This window comes from Dendroctonus ponderosae, unplaced genomic scaffold, assembly GCF_020466585.1.
Source record: "Dendroctonus ponderosae isolate FM_Combo_2020 unplaced genomic scaffold, Dpon_F_20191213v2 Dpon_F_20191213_1, whole genome shotgun sequence".
Taxonomy (NCBI): domain Eukaryota; kingdom Metazoa; phylum Arthropoda; class Insecta; order Coleoptera; family Curculionidae; genus Dendroctonus; species Dendroctonus ponderosae.
Genome location: NW_026017110.1, coordinates 9,877,374 through 9,893,887, shown reverse-complemented (window position 1 = coordinate 9,893,887; position 16,514 = coordinate 9,877,374). Strand labels below are relative to the sequence as shown.

The following is a 16,514-nucleotide window of genomic DNA, read 5'->3' as shown; positions in this document are numbered from 1 at the left end:
GGGAAACTAGTGCAAAAAAGGCTTTAAAAGAAACACTATTTATGTTTATGTAATATTTTTTCGGATATTCTTAGAGAAAAGTTGTAACCCGTGATTGGTTCAGTACGGTTTTAGAATTATTTAAAAAGGGGTTTTAAAAATTTTTCAAATACTTATTATTCAATCCCTTCTTTGGAAAAAACTATTTTCAGTTTGATAAATCCGTTAAATTAACTCAAMAATTTTAGGGTTTTTATTGAAATTCTAGTTCACTCTAATGTGTAAAATTCTAATAAATGCAATTGAAATTGAGTATCTCAAAGATCTGAGAGATATTATTATATTATTATCCACACCACAACTAATGTATAAAAACTATTATAACTGATTATAACTGACTCCGCAATAATAATAGAAATTAATAACCAAAAAGTGAGTTTTAATTAGCTCATGGTTACTTACCTTATCAAAACATGCCAGCTTTATTTTACCACATACATTTATTCTTGGAGGACTAATACAGAAAATCTTTAATTTTTTCAATCTGCTTTGACTGTAAACTGTTCCAATGGTCATTGCAGCCGGCAAAGCTGCCGGAACCACAATGGTAATGATATCCAGAGAGCGAAAACTCATTTCGGCAACGGATGCCTAAAAGAAACAGTTATTTTCATCATATCCCATTCCGTTTACAAAAAACCGTTCACTTACATTTCGAACATAATATAGATACAAAGCGTAACCCATTCCAAAAAACGCTATAATAAACATAAAAAATATAAACTTGAAGGAGTCCTTATGAAACTGGAGATTCACCGGAGTGGGAAATAAAATGCTTTTCACCAAATGACCTTTTGTAGTGTCGAAACCTGTAGAAACTACTCTAGCTAAAACAGCTTTTCCCCCATAATACCTAAAAAAATGTAAAATGGCTTTTTTCAAAGATAATTGTACTGGAACAACTGTGAAAGTATTTTTCGTTGCTTCGAATTTAAATTATTGCATTTTCTGATGAAAATGATTGTCATTTTGGTTGATACTCAAGGGGAGGATCATTAGAGCCAAGCCAAGTAGAGAGTTATGTTATACCTTTTAATTCCAATAGTTTAGCAATACGACAAATGCGGCATTAGAGTTCCGACATTTCCAAAAATAATTATAATATCGGCAGTTAAAATATGTGAGAGCTTATGAATGTGGCCCACCCTGTATTTTTATAACATTAAGTATTCAGCAAAGCTAATTTTAGTCATTTTTACCACCATCCTCTAAGAAAAGAAGTCGCAAAATAGCCTCACCTTGCCATAAATTGATAAGGAATATTGAATACATTTCCATTTCAGATCAACATTTCAGTTTTAAAGAAATGAGTAAATTTTTATATAAAAATTTCATGTTTTTACGATCATAAAAGTTTGTGGCAATGCTAATATATGTATAAACAAACTCAACACAACAAAAGTTACAGTGCCCAAACCGTTTCCTAATGTATTTTGCATGTGCAAAAGCCACTTTTCCAAATGCGACACTATCATATTTTTACATATCGTATAGGTATGACCCGATATATTTCTGAGCATGTAAACAAACCAAGTCAACGATTTAACTAACGTGTTAGTTATCTCCATGAATTCTGCGGTTATTACACTGTGTATTGTTTACTTAATTACATGCCTGAAATTGTCATTATTAATATTTTTATTACCACTTTTCAAAATGTCTAAATAATCGTTATACCTTGCAGAAAACTGCTCAATTTATTTTAATACAATCAAGTAAATAAACGACAAATGTTATAACAGTAAGAAATCGCTACATTACCTGGTTTGAAGCACATGGGTTCCAGAGTAAAGTATGTGCCGTTTGTGAGCCTTTCCTGAATAATATTCAGAACTAGGATGAAGAGAGATTTTCGTTATAGGAACGCTTTCTCCTGTAAAAAGTGTTCGAAATTAAATACTCAATATTTTAATTCTATGAACTTGAAGCAAAAATTATTTTGCCGAATCTGCTGAACTCATGATATTGAGCATTTGTTGCTATTAAAATTTGTTTTCATGAAAAACATTGAAATAAATATATTTTCGAATTAATTTTCTTTTCCAGATACAGCGTAATAAAGTTTTAATAAAATGTTTCTTTAATTTCAATAGCTTCTTTGTTAATACTGCTTTTAGAATTTTATAGAATATAAAACTTTTTCTGGTTTTTGCTCAGTGGTTTGATTTTTTCTTGTTAAAATTCCTACTTTCTTCCGAACCTTTAAAACAGAGTATTAACAAACGTTATCTTCACAATTAATATATAAACCATTAAAGCAGGACAACCGCAAAAATGAAATTATGCATTCCATCTTAAAATTAACGGTATTTTGTACCACAGGTTTTGATGTTCCGTTTCTAGAAATTGTAAAAATGTTTGATGATTGAGGGTCGAGGTGAAAATAGGGCACAAATTAATGCTGTAAATTGCGATCCATATATTTATGCAAAATTCGAAATTGAACCACCACAAATGGTGTGAGTATTATCATGTTACCACACAAGTCGGTAATGGAAATTACCGATAATTCTACAAGTAAATCAGGACACGTTAGTCTATGGAAGGTTGTTCAAAATTTTCATCAACTGAGTAAAAGACTCAATGACAAAGTTGGGACACACTGTGTGGAGTTGCGCTATAGAGTTGTTGCCGCTCTCTGAGTTAACGAGTTATAACTCATCGGTTAATAAGTCATCATCATTCAGTTAAAGCTTTATTAGACCCGAGACACAGTTCTCACATCTAAAAAAAGGTTATTAACATTTTTTTCTAAGTAACGTTTTACTACTTTGTTCAAACGACTAAAAAAGTTATCTAGATTTTCCCAGCAACAGAACCCAAAAGACAAGGACAAGAGTCTAAAGAAAGTCGACGAGTTTTCTTGTAAACTCGATCTTTTAATTTTTTTGCGTAAAAGATTCAGTTTGCCAGTATTTTACAGTAAAACGTTAGGAAAAACGCGGTTTTTCTGTTTAGAGACAGTGTTGTTTAGAAAAATTGACCTAAAAGTGAAGAAACTCCAGTTTCCAAAAATTTTCCAAATAAATGATTATAAATTTTCGCTTTTTCAGTTCGGGCTAATATTTTTGGAAAAAAAACCTAGAAATAATTATTAGCGTTTTGTCCTTAATTGGAAGCTACAAAAAGTTTTCCAAGCATTTTTGCAAAGCGGTGAAGGAGGCGAGTGAATGAGCTGAAAATTTAAAGGAACTTTATAAATTCAGAGCGATGAGGGCGGCGAATTTTTCCAATAATTTTTGTAAACTTTTGCTTTCTGGTCGTTTTTTTTTAAGATAGCCCTGATTACTTTCGGTAAAAACTGAATAAAACTATTTGGTTTTTGGCCAAATTCGAAGCTTAAAAGAGTTTTCTAAAGTTCCCGGCAAACCGATGAACGGGGCGAATATTTTCAAGCAAAATTAATTTTGTCATTTATGACTGAAAACACCCCAACTTTTAGTTTTGTGATCGGTTTTGGAGAAAACCTTAATGGTTTTGTCCCGAATTCGACACTGAAAACAGTTTTTGTAATTTTTTTATAAAGCTATAATATTATCTTTTAATTTTTCGCGTAAAAGTCCTCCAGATTGTCAGTATTTTTAAGTGAAACTATATATACATATATAAAATGCTATAAACTTTCGCTTATTCTGTTCGTTTTTTGGTAGAAAATTATTTGATTTTTGTTCCAAATTCGAAGCTGGAAAGAGATTTCAAAAATTTTTACAAAGCAACGAAGGATTCGAAATTTATTTCATAATTTTTCGCCGAAAATACCTTTGTGTTGATTGTCAGCATTTTTAAGTAAAACTTTAGAAAAATTGATCATTTAGAAGAAAAAGTAACTTGGCTAAAACTGGAAAATTCTGAAATTTGAAGACATTTTAAAAATATTATTAATAAATGGCCTTTAAAATAAATCTGAAAAAAATTAAAAAAATCATCAACATTTTCTCAGCAATAAAACTGAGTTACTGAAAGGAATTACTGAATGTGAAGGAAGGGTTACTGAATGAGAAAGGAAGCTACTGAAATTAAGCAAAAATTTGTTCATATTAAATTTACTTCCTAAAAAAGTATTTGGTAACGACTCTTAAAGTGTGTTAAACAAAACCATGGTACATAATATCATTACATCCCAAAATAAATTTTAAACGTCGAGTAATAAAAATAGATAAATACCTGTTAGAACGCTTTCATTCACTATGCTTTGCCCAGTAATTAAAACGGCATCACATGGCATGATATAATTTGCAGCTGGCATGACTATTAAGTCGCCAGGCACTAAAGCTTCAGGTTCAATTGCCATGCTTACTTTCCGTCCCAGAATTGTTCGCAGCACAGTTACATCATGGCACTTTGAAGATTCTACTTTGTCGTGTAAATTTTTGCTTTGCTATAACAGGAACGGAAAAAACTACTTTCGTCAAATCAAAAATGAAAATAATCTTTCACCTTTCGAGTTTCGATCAGCGAAGTAATGCTGGAAAATAATGTCAGAATAATAACACATGCTGCATATAGCTCATAACTATCGAAACACCATAGGGCAACAGAAAATGCCTGGAATAAGTAAAAAGGGTGAAAAATCTCTTCCATAAATAGTTTCCAGTAAGACTTGATTTCAACCTCAATCTTATTTGGACCGCATAATCTCAACCTAAGAACAGACATGAAGTCAGTTGATTCAGATTCCTGAATTAATAAAAAAACAATTTAAAGTATTTTGCTATAGAAAAAGCGAAACATATGTATGTTAGCTGATTAGGAGATTCCATCACAAAAGGAAGATATCAGCAAACACAAGGTGATCCAAAAAATGGCTTACTTTTAAATGAATTTATAAAATTAAAAGCACTTCAATTTTACTAATTAGTTTTCTAAATGTGTTTCTAAATAAAATTTCCTTAAGCAGATAACTGAAATTTGCCATAACGCGGCGGCAGATGCCTTGAGTTTTTTTCGTTTTTTGACGAATATTACCGTTAAGGTCTATCCAGTTTGTTCCATCGCGATTTCAGAACACTTTAGTTTTAAGCAGTTTTCATACAAAACGACACTGGGGCTCAGATCTTGGCTTCGAAAGAGCCACTGAATACCTGCCCTCTGTTTATCATCAGCATCAACTTTGTCAAGTTGAAGAATTGCCTGCAAATTGCAACTTTTTGTGAAGTGACTTCGTCTTGTTGGAACCAGGTGTTTTGGGACTATTATTCAATTTTTTGGAAGAGCAGTAACAAAACAATTGCTTATCGTGTCGACATAACTTGCACAGTAACTTTATTTTCTTATTAACCGTGAACTTTTTTTAAATAACGGGTTTATTTTAGGTAGAACCCGTATGCTTAAACATAAGAACTCTCTGCTTCTACGGCGCACTACAGGCAGGCACAAAATTGGTGACGAAAAAAGTGAGTGACCCAATTTTTCTACGTCCAACTATCGCTTAAGACCGATCTCACTTTTTTACCCCTTCCTACAAATTTTCTTCAACGCAACTAGATATTAACAACTTTTTGGACCATCCTGTAGTTCTGGGATTTAGAAGTGAATTTAATGGCTGAATCCACAAGTGCAAATTTTAAATAACTCAACTGACAAAACAATAAACTTACAGTTCTGAATGTACTTGTTTGCTTAAACCTTCAGTATTCATTAAAATACTATCACACGTTTGATGAGACCATAACAGTTGGTTCAACGTGCTGAATGTTCCTTTTTCAGCAACCCAAACATACTTCGTATGTTGATGAAAGAAATATTTCACAAAACTACCCATTGGCAAATGGGGCAAATCAACCGTTTCCGTGCCCACTTTTTCGATGGTATATTTTCCGTTACTGCCTTGCACTGGAAAATTACAAAAAACCTCCGTATACGTTGCGGCTTTTAGGTTCCTTATTTATATTAAATAACTTTATCGTGCAGATAAAAGCTATTGGTGTTTTTAGACCTTTGTATCAAAAAAAGCTTAATTATTTTTAAATTAAAAGCGGTAGTTTGATATATGCATGTGACCCATTTAAAAGCGAATGCCAACATTTTTCCAGTGAAGACCAAAAAAAATGTACCTACTATAAGACATATATTTGGGAATTTTTCTTGGATATGTAGAAATTTACAATTGAATGTAGCGCCGCCTAAAATACAATTTCTTGAAATAATTAAACAAAAATGAGCATATTAATAATTCAACTAAATAATAATAAGCATAGCTAAATGTCACGTGCCTGTTCAGTTTAATGTTTCTTATGCCGCGTCCAAAAGTTACGAGCCGAGCCTGAGACCGACAGAAAATCCATCGTTTCTCGGTGTTTTGACGAATCATCAAAGAAATTTTGTCGCGGCTCGGGCTGGTCTCGGACTCGGCTCGTTAGATCTGGACGTATCATTACGGAGCAAGCGATGGTAAAACATGTCAAAAATAACTAGCAATATCAAAGTGACTAAAATCATTAGATCTTCATCAGTTTAGAGCTCTAAAGTAAATGGTAAAATTTAAGAAATTGGTTTGCAATAATGGAACAACATAAGAGACAAAATTGAACTTGTTTGAATTGTTGGTGACTATTCGACTGTGAGATTTCGGGCCAGAGAACAGAATAATAGGTATCCTGATAGGTCTCCAGTCAACAGCAGTACTGTGCAGTGTAATAAATAAATCTTTACGAAATAGACAATGCAAGAGCACTAAGTAGTAATAAAGAGCAAATACTGACATATTTTCTTAATAATCTTACTTCAAGTTTGCGCATAGCTAGTCTAGACTTAAATATTCCCTGGAGAAATCATTAGAAATGTTAGTAGCCTCGTAAGTTTAAAAAAAAGCCCGTTTAAACATATATTTTTGCATACTCTTGATCTGGAAAATAAAGAAAGAATAGAATTGTTTTTATAGACTCAAGGAGAATAAATGTACAATAGACACTTTTTAAGGAACATTTTGTTCAGGGGTATGACCAAGGTTACAAGAAACGGATTTTCTCAAAGCTGGACTCAAAAAATTGAGTTTTTTTATTGTCTGGTTTGTAAAATCGAAACGATTGAAGCAATCTTAATGCACTCGACTGCTTTTGCGCGCTCGGCCGTTTCACTCATATTTAAGTCTCTGTTTCACCCACTTAACCAATATTAAAAAATGGCCAAGTTGTGAATTTGTTAAGAAAACGTTAAATTTTCCGATTTTGTCAACTTTTCTCCTGTTCTCATTATCAGGTCGATTGACCTCTCATTATCGACCTCAACCATTATACCATTAAGATTGCTTCAATCGTTTCGATTTTACAAGCGAGAAACAAAAAAAAAACGCAATTTTTTTGTTAAAAATTGTGTATAAGAGATTAAAAAATTACATTTTGTTGTCCAAGACATAGCGCGATTGAAGTACGGACTGCCCTGTACGTGATAGCGCAGGTGGTTTTCTAATAGGTCAAACAAGCTATTATTTCCATCTCTCTTGCTTGGCCTATGGTAGAAAGGAAATGACTGCCCAAATAAATTGAAAACCGGTAAATAGAAAAATAGTTATTTTAGCATCATCCGTCGCGCCCACCCAACTCGACGGTTCTTGGTTTCTTGTTTATTCAGGGAAAAATAAAGCAACAAGAGTAAAAGTTAAGTCCATAGTTAGCAGAAAAAGTCCACGCTAAAACGACGTTGTATGTACCGACGCTACGCCAAAACAACTACAATGCATACACGGCAATAGCGAAAAGTTATAAGTGAATCAATTTAAACGATGGATTGATGAACAAAACCACATTTTTGGTTCTTACGCCGGTATGTTTAGTCGATCTTTTACGATGCGCCGGCCTCCCGACGTTCGCTGGAAGCAATTTTGGTTGCACACCCGATCGGTTGGGCATCTGACGCACGCGCATTTTAATGTTGTTGGGCGATGCGGTGGGAATTTCTGGGAGATGGGGTATGCATCTCCGAACGATCGCCAAAGCTATTTTGTGAGGGAAAGTTCTCAACTTCTCGTGCTTTTTATACTATTTTTGTTTTGTTTGTAGATATCTTGTGATAACTATCTAATAATGAATTTTATGGTCAGTCCCTACTCGGTGAAAAAAATTCAAGCTTCTATGTATGATGTGTTGTTGAAATAATAATAATAATAATAAACAAAGTTATTACTACATTCCATTTTTTAATGTTTAGAAAAGAGGTTTCGGGATCAATTGGTTGATTTTCTCAACGTTGATAAAGGGTTTCACCGCTAATATGCCTTTCTTAGAAAAAAATGTTATTTTGGGATTTATTTATACATTATCTTATCCTTCGAGGCAACTAGCTTTCTTTTCTGCCTTCTARCGCCGACTTTTAAAATTTAAAATAATTCACCAGCTAACTAAACAGCAACCAGTGCTGAACTTTTATCAGTAAATTAATAATATCAGCTCAAAAGCGGGCCGCAGAAGCCATCAGAATAGCGATATTGCGCATGCTCATTCTATGGGACAATCGTCGGCGATTCCGCCTAACGAAGAACAACTATGCATCAAAAACCCGTCGCTATCGCGTCGACGGCGGCAAGATCGCCAAAACGGCAAAACGCCAAAACAATCTCCGGCAAAGTTCCGAAGATCGACTAAACATACCGGCCTTAWTTTTTTTTAATGTCTTAATGGTAAAATCTGTTTTGACATTTTTTCTGCGGAGCTTGCTTGATAAGAAGAAATAGATCTAGAACAACCAAGTAATATTTCATTTTGAGTTATTAATCTGCAATGTTTTTTAATGAAATTTGGGTGGCATTAATTTCAGATAGAGCTCAATCTAGTAACAAATAATGACTTTTATCTGAAAAATTTGCTAATATTATATTTTCATATATTTGCTAATATGAAGGTATATTAAATATATACGTCATTGATTTGTTTTCTAGTTGCTGTTTTGTTACAGGGTTTGTCGTTCACCGGGCTAAGCTAGTTTTTAAGTAGCATTGGCAGTTAGGGAGCAGATAGCAACGACTTGATTTTCGTTAGCTCCACTTGCTATTAAAGAGACTATGTGCGAAAAACAGTGCCCTGATAAATTTTTGTCCCAGATGAGACCAAATCTGCTGACATATCGCGAAAATTCGAGGCACAGTTCGGGTATAACACTCTGGATTAATGTTTGATGGTGGAAGATCATAACGAACTGTCGGGTGCAAAATCATATCAAAAATATGTTTGTATTACAGAATTAACTAATTTTGGTGCTCTTATTAAACGTTATCAATCAAAATTATTGTAAATATTACCCACTCTTGATTGCCTCGTATTTTTGACCCCACACATATCCGATTTATACATTTATTAAATTGCATTGAAAGCCAAATTAAACACAAGAAAATATAAACTGTTCTTACCTAAGAAAATGTCCGAATCTTCAATTCTAGACGGTTTGTAGATAAACCAGCACTTTAAGCGAAGATACGAGTTGCATACGACATACGGAATGCCTAACAGACAGAAGCCAAAAAGGTGAAACAGTATACGTCTTGAAGTTGAGCTTTTATAGCCATAAATACGACATTCCCGTTGATCATTTTCTTCGTTGTAGATGTCATGAAAAGTACAACCTGATATTGGTTGATATCCTGAGAAAAAAAGTACAAATAAATACTTAAATAAATCACAAATTTACAGAACTAAAACAACAATTTCAAAACCTTTTAATTGGGTGTTTTGCCTCCGAAAAGTCTGAACTTCATCAAGTCTTTTGTTACGATATGATAAAGAATGTTCTCTGTTGTCTAAGTAATGAATTTCAATTAGTGAAAAGTGGGCGAGAACTGCATTTCCAGAARAATCAATAAGTACTAAGAATAGAAGTTACTAAATATATTATATAGAACTWATGCTGCGGCTGATTAGTGATTTTGTACTTTGCTACTTTATTCTTCTGTTAGGTTCCTTTTAATTTTATTGAATATAAACGACTAAATTAATATATTTCATTGACGACTATGTGTTTATTTTTCTATACTTAAGTCTGAAACCACTCTGTTTTTCCTTGTAGTCCTCAAGATGGTTTAAATCTAGTCGAAACGTTGGCCCAAGAAAAATAGAACAAATACTTAAATGGGCATAATTTACAAATTATGTATAACGTTGTTGCTAACTTGGAATGCGAAAGCCTGATAAATTAGAAAAATTCCCTAAACAATATCAAAATTACGTTAATATTATAATCAAATGTTATTGCGACCGCCAATAAAAATTATATCAAAATTTCAGTTTATATCTTGTTCTAATGCACTAATAATTAATTTTGTAGTAAATGTGTGTACAGTCTGTCCCAGGCCTTTTGGCAGTGACGTCATTATGTAAGACGCCATATTGTAATTTACTGAAGTACCACCTGCAATCATCACGTTTGAAGAAAATAAAATGTAAAAAATGAAGAAAATAAAATGTAAAAATAAGGAACTGTTGGCAACGATTCCTCACCCTATGCAAGGAGATTCCTATTTTCCTTCAAGATGAAGTCAAATCTACCACTACGGAACTGGAAAATTAAATGGTAGATGCACAATTTTAGCAGGCCTTGCATTTTTAGCAGTCCTGACATTTCACCTTAATGAATTGAATTTGAAGCTACAAGGAAAAGAGCAGAATATTGTCAACTTATTTGGACACAAATAGATTTAACATCAAAATTAAGCTTCTCAAGTCTTAATTAGAAAAAAATAATTTTTAATTTTTTCCCCGTTGTAAACAACATTTTGAAGAAATGAAGGATTTTGAGAAAATTTCAGATTTACCTCMCATAAAATACATTGACACAAGAAKAWTTCCATAATCGATTTAGCAATTTAAAAAAAATTGAAAGGGGGATTTYAGTTTCTACTCAGCCCCTTAAAATCTTAATTGAGAATGTAGGCAGGGCAGACCTTCAACTGGAATTGTGTGATTTGTAAKCATATTTTTTTTTACCAAAGAAGAACTGAACTGGATTAGACTTTTTCAAGTTGCTGCCCGAAGAACGACAAAAAAAATAAAAAAATTAAAACTTGTGAAATTTACACTGGGCTTGCTGGGAAGCACATATATTTGCAAAAGCGGCTTTTCCAACATGAAATTCATAGATGTCAGAAGTCAAAATATAGATGTTTCCTCTCTGATAAGTCACTTACTCAGTTGCTTCGCTTATCAACAACAAATATTAAAGTTAATAATTCAAGAATTAGTTAGTGAAAACCGACATCCCAAATTTCGCACAATTTTTTTGAAATTTGATATTTTTTTAATAAATTAAAATAATTAGACAAACGCATTTTTTTCTTTGTACTAGAATACCATAATTATTAAAATACTGATAAAGTTTCATGCGAAGTATTTTATAATGCGACCTTCCAAACCGCAGTTTTTTATAAAGCGACCCTTGGGGCATTGCATTTGGACAGCCCTGATCTAAGTGATGGTGGTTAAATAATGAGCAAAATGAGCTGTGGATGGCTTTTACTACAATGGATAAGCATTTTCGGTATTTAAAAATAGCAAATAACAGACACACAAATAGAAAAAGCATGGAAAAATTTAAAAATATAAATCACAGAAATATATAGCTTCAGACAGCGCCAGCTCCTCCCGTTCGTTTTCGCAAATTTTAACAATTTAACGAAAGCTAAACGTTAATAGAGAGTTATTGGACCCTCAATATGAGATTTCCGTCTCTATCGGTGAACAAGTAATAGAAAAAGATCAATTATTGCCCCACTGCCAAGATGAGGTTTGGGACAGACTACAGTGACTGTATAAAACACAGTGGCGACAATAGGACTAAAGCTCCTCCCATTCGCCATTATGCGGCAAAACTATTTGGCGCCAACGGATCTTTGCTGTGATCTGTATAACTCCAGATGTAATCTGATCATGTAAGTCCAAATTTTAATTTGAATTGATTGCTATGATATAAAACATTTTGGGATTAAATTAGAAACCAGCTTTAAAGATGAGTTTTTCTATATAAAATGCCTCTCGTTAAGAGTTAAGACAGCGGAATCGAGATAAAATTCAGCATTGTTAGAATTGTTCTGCACAATGGTCTTGTTTGTTCCTCGTTATAATTCAAACGTTTTTTTAATGTATACTGGTGTGTAGTCTATTCGTTTGTTGGTGAAGTCGATACGGATCGATTGCTTTTCATTTAATTTGGTGCGCCATTTCAGGGTCCAACGTTGAACCTCATTCATAGCTGCTTGGAGTTTTTCAGTAGATTCCATATTGCTGTCGCCTATCGCTATGATCGCAGAGTCATCAACGAATGTAGCAACATTTTGATCAGCAACAGGCAGATCCCATGTGCAAACACTACCCCGTGGAACACCTGCTTGAATTTATTTTAGATCAGAGTAAGCATTGTCTTGTCTGATTCTGACGTACCGCTCAGTTAACTAAGAATTCAATATTTGTGAGTATTGCTACCGGTAGCAACATTTTAATTTTATGAATCAAACCTTCGTATCAGACTTTATCGAAAGCCTGTGCAACATCTAGGAATATAGCTGAGCACTTTCTTCTCTTCTAGCGAGTTTTCTATAGTATTGACGATTGTGGACTTGATCGATTGTAGTGTTTTCCAGGTTTTAGAATTATGATCACTTCTGCCACCTTCCATCCATAACTGTGGCACGCGCTGTAGTCGAAAAGAGGCATTGATCAGGTTGGTGCGCTTAATTAAAGCTTTTTTCGGTAATTCTTTGAGGATTACCTTTGAGGATCTGTCCTGTGATTAAGTTGAATCCATGAGCTTTTTTTGAATTGATATTAGTTTTTATTTCTTTAATAACTTCAGTAAGAGTGACTGAAGACAAGTGCTGAAGACAAGTCTCATGCGTTATGGCTCGTCTGGCTTTTTGCTCATTGTTTTTAGCTCAGCTCTCATCTGCATTTCTGATTGGGGGTGCATGCATTAATGATCTTTTCAGATTTTTCGTAGTTTTCCATAACGAATCTTCTGTACTAGAATCATTAGTAAGTTTCCGTAAGATCTCGCCAATGGTATCGTTCTTTATTTGTTTAATCTCTCGTCTCAGCTGAGATGTAAGATTATTCAGAATAGTTTTACGTTGTGGGGATCTGGACCGTTGCCATTTTTTTCTTGTTTATCATTTTTCCGATAATAATTTCAGAATTTCTTTAGGACAGTTATTTCCTTCTAGTTTCCTTTTAATTTCTGGTGTCTTGAGGCATCTCAAGTAGTGAATCAAAATCATCAAAAAGTGAATACTTTTTGATTTGATCAATAATGGATTCTAGATGGATTTCAGGCAGATTTTGGTAAAAGAGTGAGAAAACGAGTTAAGTTAACTCTTAGAGTTAATATATTGGCATACTCTGCGTATTAATTGGATATTGATATTAATTAATGATATCAAAAGTAGCTTTAATTGTCAATTGTGGACCGAGATTCCGAACCATTGATTAGCTAAGTAATGGTTGAGAAGAGATAACTGTTGACTCTACAATAAGTATGTTTTTCAATTACTAAATTGGTTGCTCAATTAGTTGTCCGATTTTATTTTCAAACTCATTATCTAGATAAGCAAAGTATCACTAAATATGGTTTAACATGATTTAAGTTTGTTAATACTTAGGCCCGCTTGTATAATGGAAGATTAAGCTTGGTTAAATCGAACTCAACCTGAACGTGAACTCTCGAACCTCGAGGCGAATGCAAGGGACCAATTTTGTACAATGCGAAAATACACTGACATTTTCTTGAAATCCGGTTCAACTTCAACTGATATTGATCTGATTTCGTCAACCGCCTCTCAGAGTTCAGGTTCAGGGCTTAGGTTGAGTTTAGTCAGACCCAAGCTTAACCTTCGATTGTATAATCGGGCGGTAATAAGTAAGTAGTTGCTAAGACAATTAGCATTGACTAACGCTACATACTCCTTTCAAGCTTGGTGTTTTGATTCAGATTTTTGATAAGTTCAGTTACATCTTTTGGAAAAGAAAACACTGTTTTAAAATGTAAACATATATAGAACCAACATTCAAAGACAATGTACCATCGACGACACATAAAAGTAGCCGACTACCGAAAGCGACTTTTTTCGAAAATATTCGAATTTCATAAAGTTGTTCAGAAGCTAGGCAATAAATAACGAAACCAAACAATTTAACAAAAGAGATATACTTTCGAGGCTATTTCTTGAAACTAAAGGGTTTTTCGGGTTTTTAGGCTGGCTACCGAACGACGGCCTAAAAACCCGAAAAACCCATTAGTTTCGAACAATATATGTTCGAAACTGATTAACAATAATAATATTAGGAATAATAAAACGTTAGATTTAAAACAAGAGTATTAATAAGACATTTAATTAGACTAGATAAAAAAACTAATATTTTATTGCTGCCCCATTAGTATCTAAAACTAAATTCAGACGTGGGCATGAAACGAATTAAGGTGCTTGTGTATTCTGGTGTTAGCTGATCCCAGTTACTATATCCTCTGGTCTCTTCAATTTTTTCCCATATTTAATTTGGATGTTGCGGCCAAAAATGTTCTCTATAGATCGTCTTAGGTAGATTCTCACACATTCTCTATTGGATTTAAATCAAGGCTCCTCGAGCACCAGGGTAAACAGTTAACTTGAGTTTGAAATAACCATTTTGCACTATATATGGTTTGATAAATTGGGCATTTCTCTTGTTAAAAAAAATATTCTAATTTGGAAATAAAAATGTTTGCAGATAGAAAGAAAACGTTTTCTTGGTTGAAGGTATATCTTTATATTATTTGCTGTTCAAGCTGCCGTCAATATTCCAACAAAATCCTGGGAGCTGTTCTGATGGTTTTTTGTAGGTGGAAAACTTGAACCCAACCATTATAATGGTTCGATATGAGGACTGGAGACTGTGAGGACTGAAACACTTTTTCGGTGCTAAAAATGACAGTATTCGAAAAACTGAGACCTTTCATCAAAAACTCCATGGCATATCAAACTCGTTTTTGTTTATTTTCTTCACTTAAGTAAATATGATTTCTGCGAATTTGTCTTGTTCGACGCTCTGTAGCAAGCAGGGAAGGCTGTAATGTGTGCAGCTTCTACAACCGTTGAAATAGGATTTTTAAGGTCCTCTAAGTGTGTTATTTTCTTCAGCAATGCCGTGCCCATGGCGTGTAATTCAGTTCCATGTTATCTCCATTTCTTCACAATTTTATAAATCGTGCCCTTCGGTTTTCCAAATCTCTCAGCTCCCTACTGCTTTTGTCCACCGTCGTTCCTCGATTAATGTAATGATTTGAGCTTAATACCAATTTGAGCCAAATACTTCTGAATGTGGCAAGTTTAGAATGGAAAATTTATTTGTCAGTATTATATGTATCTTTTACGCAAAGGTAGACCGAGGTGGAAAGTCAGATTTACACAACTATTTAATCGTCTAATTTTATGTGTCGTCGCCTCTCTAAACTATTTGAATTATTTTAGTTAAGACTTACCTGAATCCGAAAGAATTCTTGGCATCGTAGACACTGTACTCTTAAACTTTGTAATAAATCTCGTAAATTAACCAGCAACGCAATTGCACCAAAAACGCAAAAACTGTAAACTATAAATGCCAAATTGGCAATTTAAAATAATTCGGCAACTGTTGCTGAAATGCTGAGAATAAAGCTGCATTAATTATATCTTATTTACATTATCGTAAAATTCTTATGACTATCTTAGAATGGAAATAAAATGGTACTGTACTGACAGATTGCATTGTTCTTAAATTGGTTGTTATCTGATGGTCTCCCACTCCTGTGCTTTCAAGCTGATAACATAAAATACAAAAGAAAATGAGCTTAAGCTATTTGAAATATTGTTTATGTAGTGAAACCCATCAGCGTCTGTTGGAAACAGCTGATTATCAAAGTCAATAATCAAATATAAACAACTGTGAAGATATCAACAGTAGGAATAACATGGAACCAAAGAATATCCATCCTGAAGATGCGAAAGCGATTTGCCGATTTAAGAAGGCAGAAAAAAAAGGCATCATTTTCGCACAGTAATTCTTTGTTGATTGGGGTTATTTTTCACGTCGCGTTTATTTTTTCGATAAAACGAACTATGAAAAATGTCTTAACACAATTTTATTGCTGCAAATTACCCTTGTAGGTATATATAGGGCAATATATGTCTATTAGAAGTAGAAGTAAGGTGTAAATTAATAAGATGCCCATGCTAGCAAGCAGCTAGCATGGAGAGAATGGGATGCTATGGCATACGGATGCCGGAGCTCACAAATTCTTAGAGAGGACTACAAGTTTTAAAGGAGAACTCCCGAAAACTCGTAGTACAAAAAAGGGGGTTTTTTAGTTGGTAAGAATCCAACACTACCCAGAGTTCGGAACACTGGGTATCTTCGCGAAGATTTTTATTCCAGCCGCCGGGCAAACCAAAAAAAAATGTCTATTAGCTACGAACCTAAACAGCATAAATATTATTATTTTTGTCCAATTCCTAACTGATATTTACGCGTATACTCATTATATTCAGT

At 33.6% G+C, this 16,514-nt stretch overlaps 2 protein-coding genes across 3 annotated transcripts in view; one reads left to right on the top strand and one right to left on the bottom strand.

The window, feature by feature from the left end:
- Positions 1–9,355, top strand: part of LOC109545209 (histone deacetylase 11) — a 78,738-nt gene extending 69,383 nt beyond the window's left edge. Inside the window, exon 7 of one of the 2 annotated variants that reach the window (XM_048660848.1) lies at positions 8,929–9,355. In XM_048660848.1, coding sequence (XP_048516805.1) covers positions 8,929–8,955 — 27 coding nt within the window. In that variant the 3' untranslated portion in view covers positions 8,956–9,355. Of the gene's footprint in view, positions 1–5,351; positions 5,646–8,928 lie in introns of those variants that run through there. The other variant, XM_048660846.1, reaches the window with a different exon arrangement.
- The window catches only part of LOC109537024 (polyamine-transporting ATPase 13A3), a 25,040-nt gene extending 9,152 nt beyond the window's left edge, over positions 1–15,888 (bottom strand). Inside the window, exons 1-8 of the mRNA XM_048660816.1 lie at positions 15,469–15,888; positions 9,380–9,610; positions 5,637–5,871; positions 4,477–4,681; positions 4,204–4,417; positions 1,801–1,912; positions 691–892; positions 442–630 (exon numbers count right to left, since the gene is read on the bottom strand). Of these exons, the coding sequence (XP_048516773.1) occupies positions 442–630; positions 691–892; positions 1,801–1,912; positions 4,204–4,417; positions 4,477–4,681; positions 5,637–5,871; positions 9,380–9,610; positions 15,469–15,493 (1,413 nt within the window). The 5' untranslated portion in view covers positions 15,494–15,888. The remainder of the gene's footprint in view (positions 1–441; positions 631–690; positions 893–1,800; positions 1,913–4,203; positions 4,418–4,476; positions 4,682–5,636; positions 5,872–9,379; positions 9,611–15,468) is intronic.
- Between the last annotated feature and the right edge of the window lie 626 nt (positions 15,889–16,514).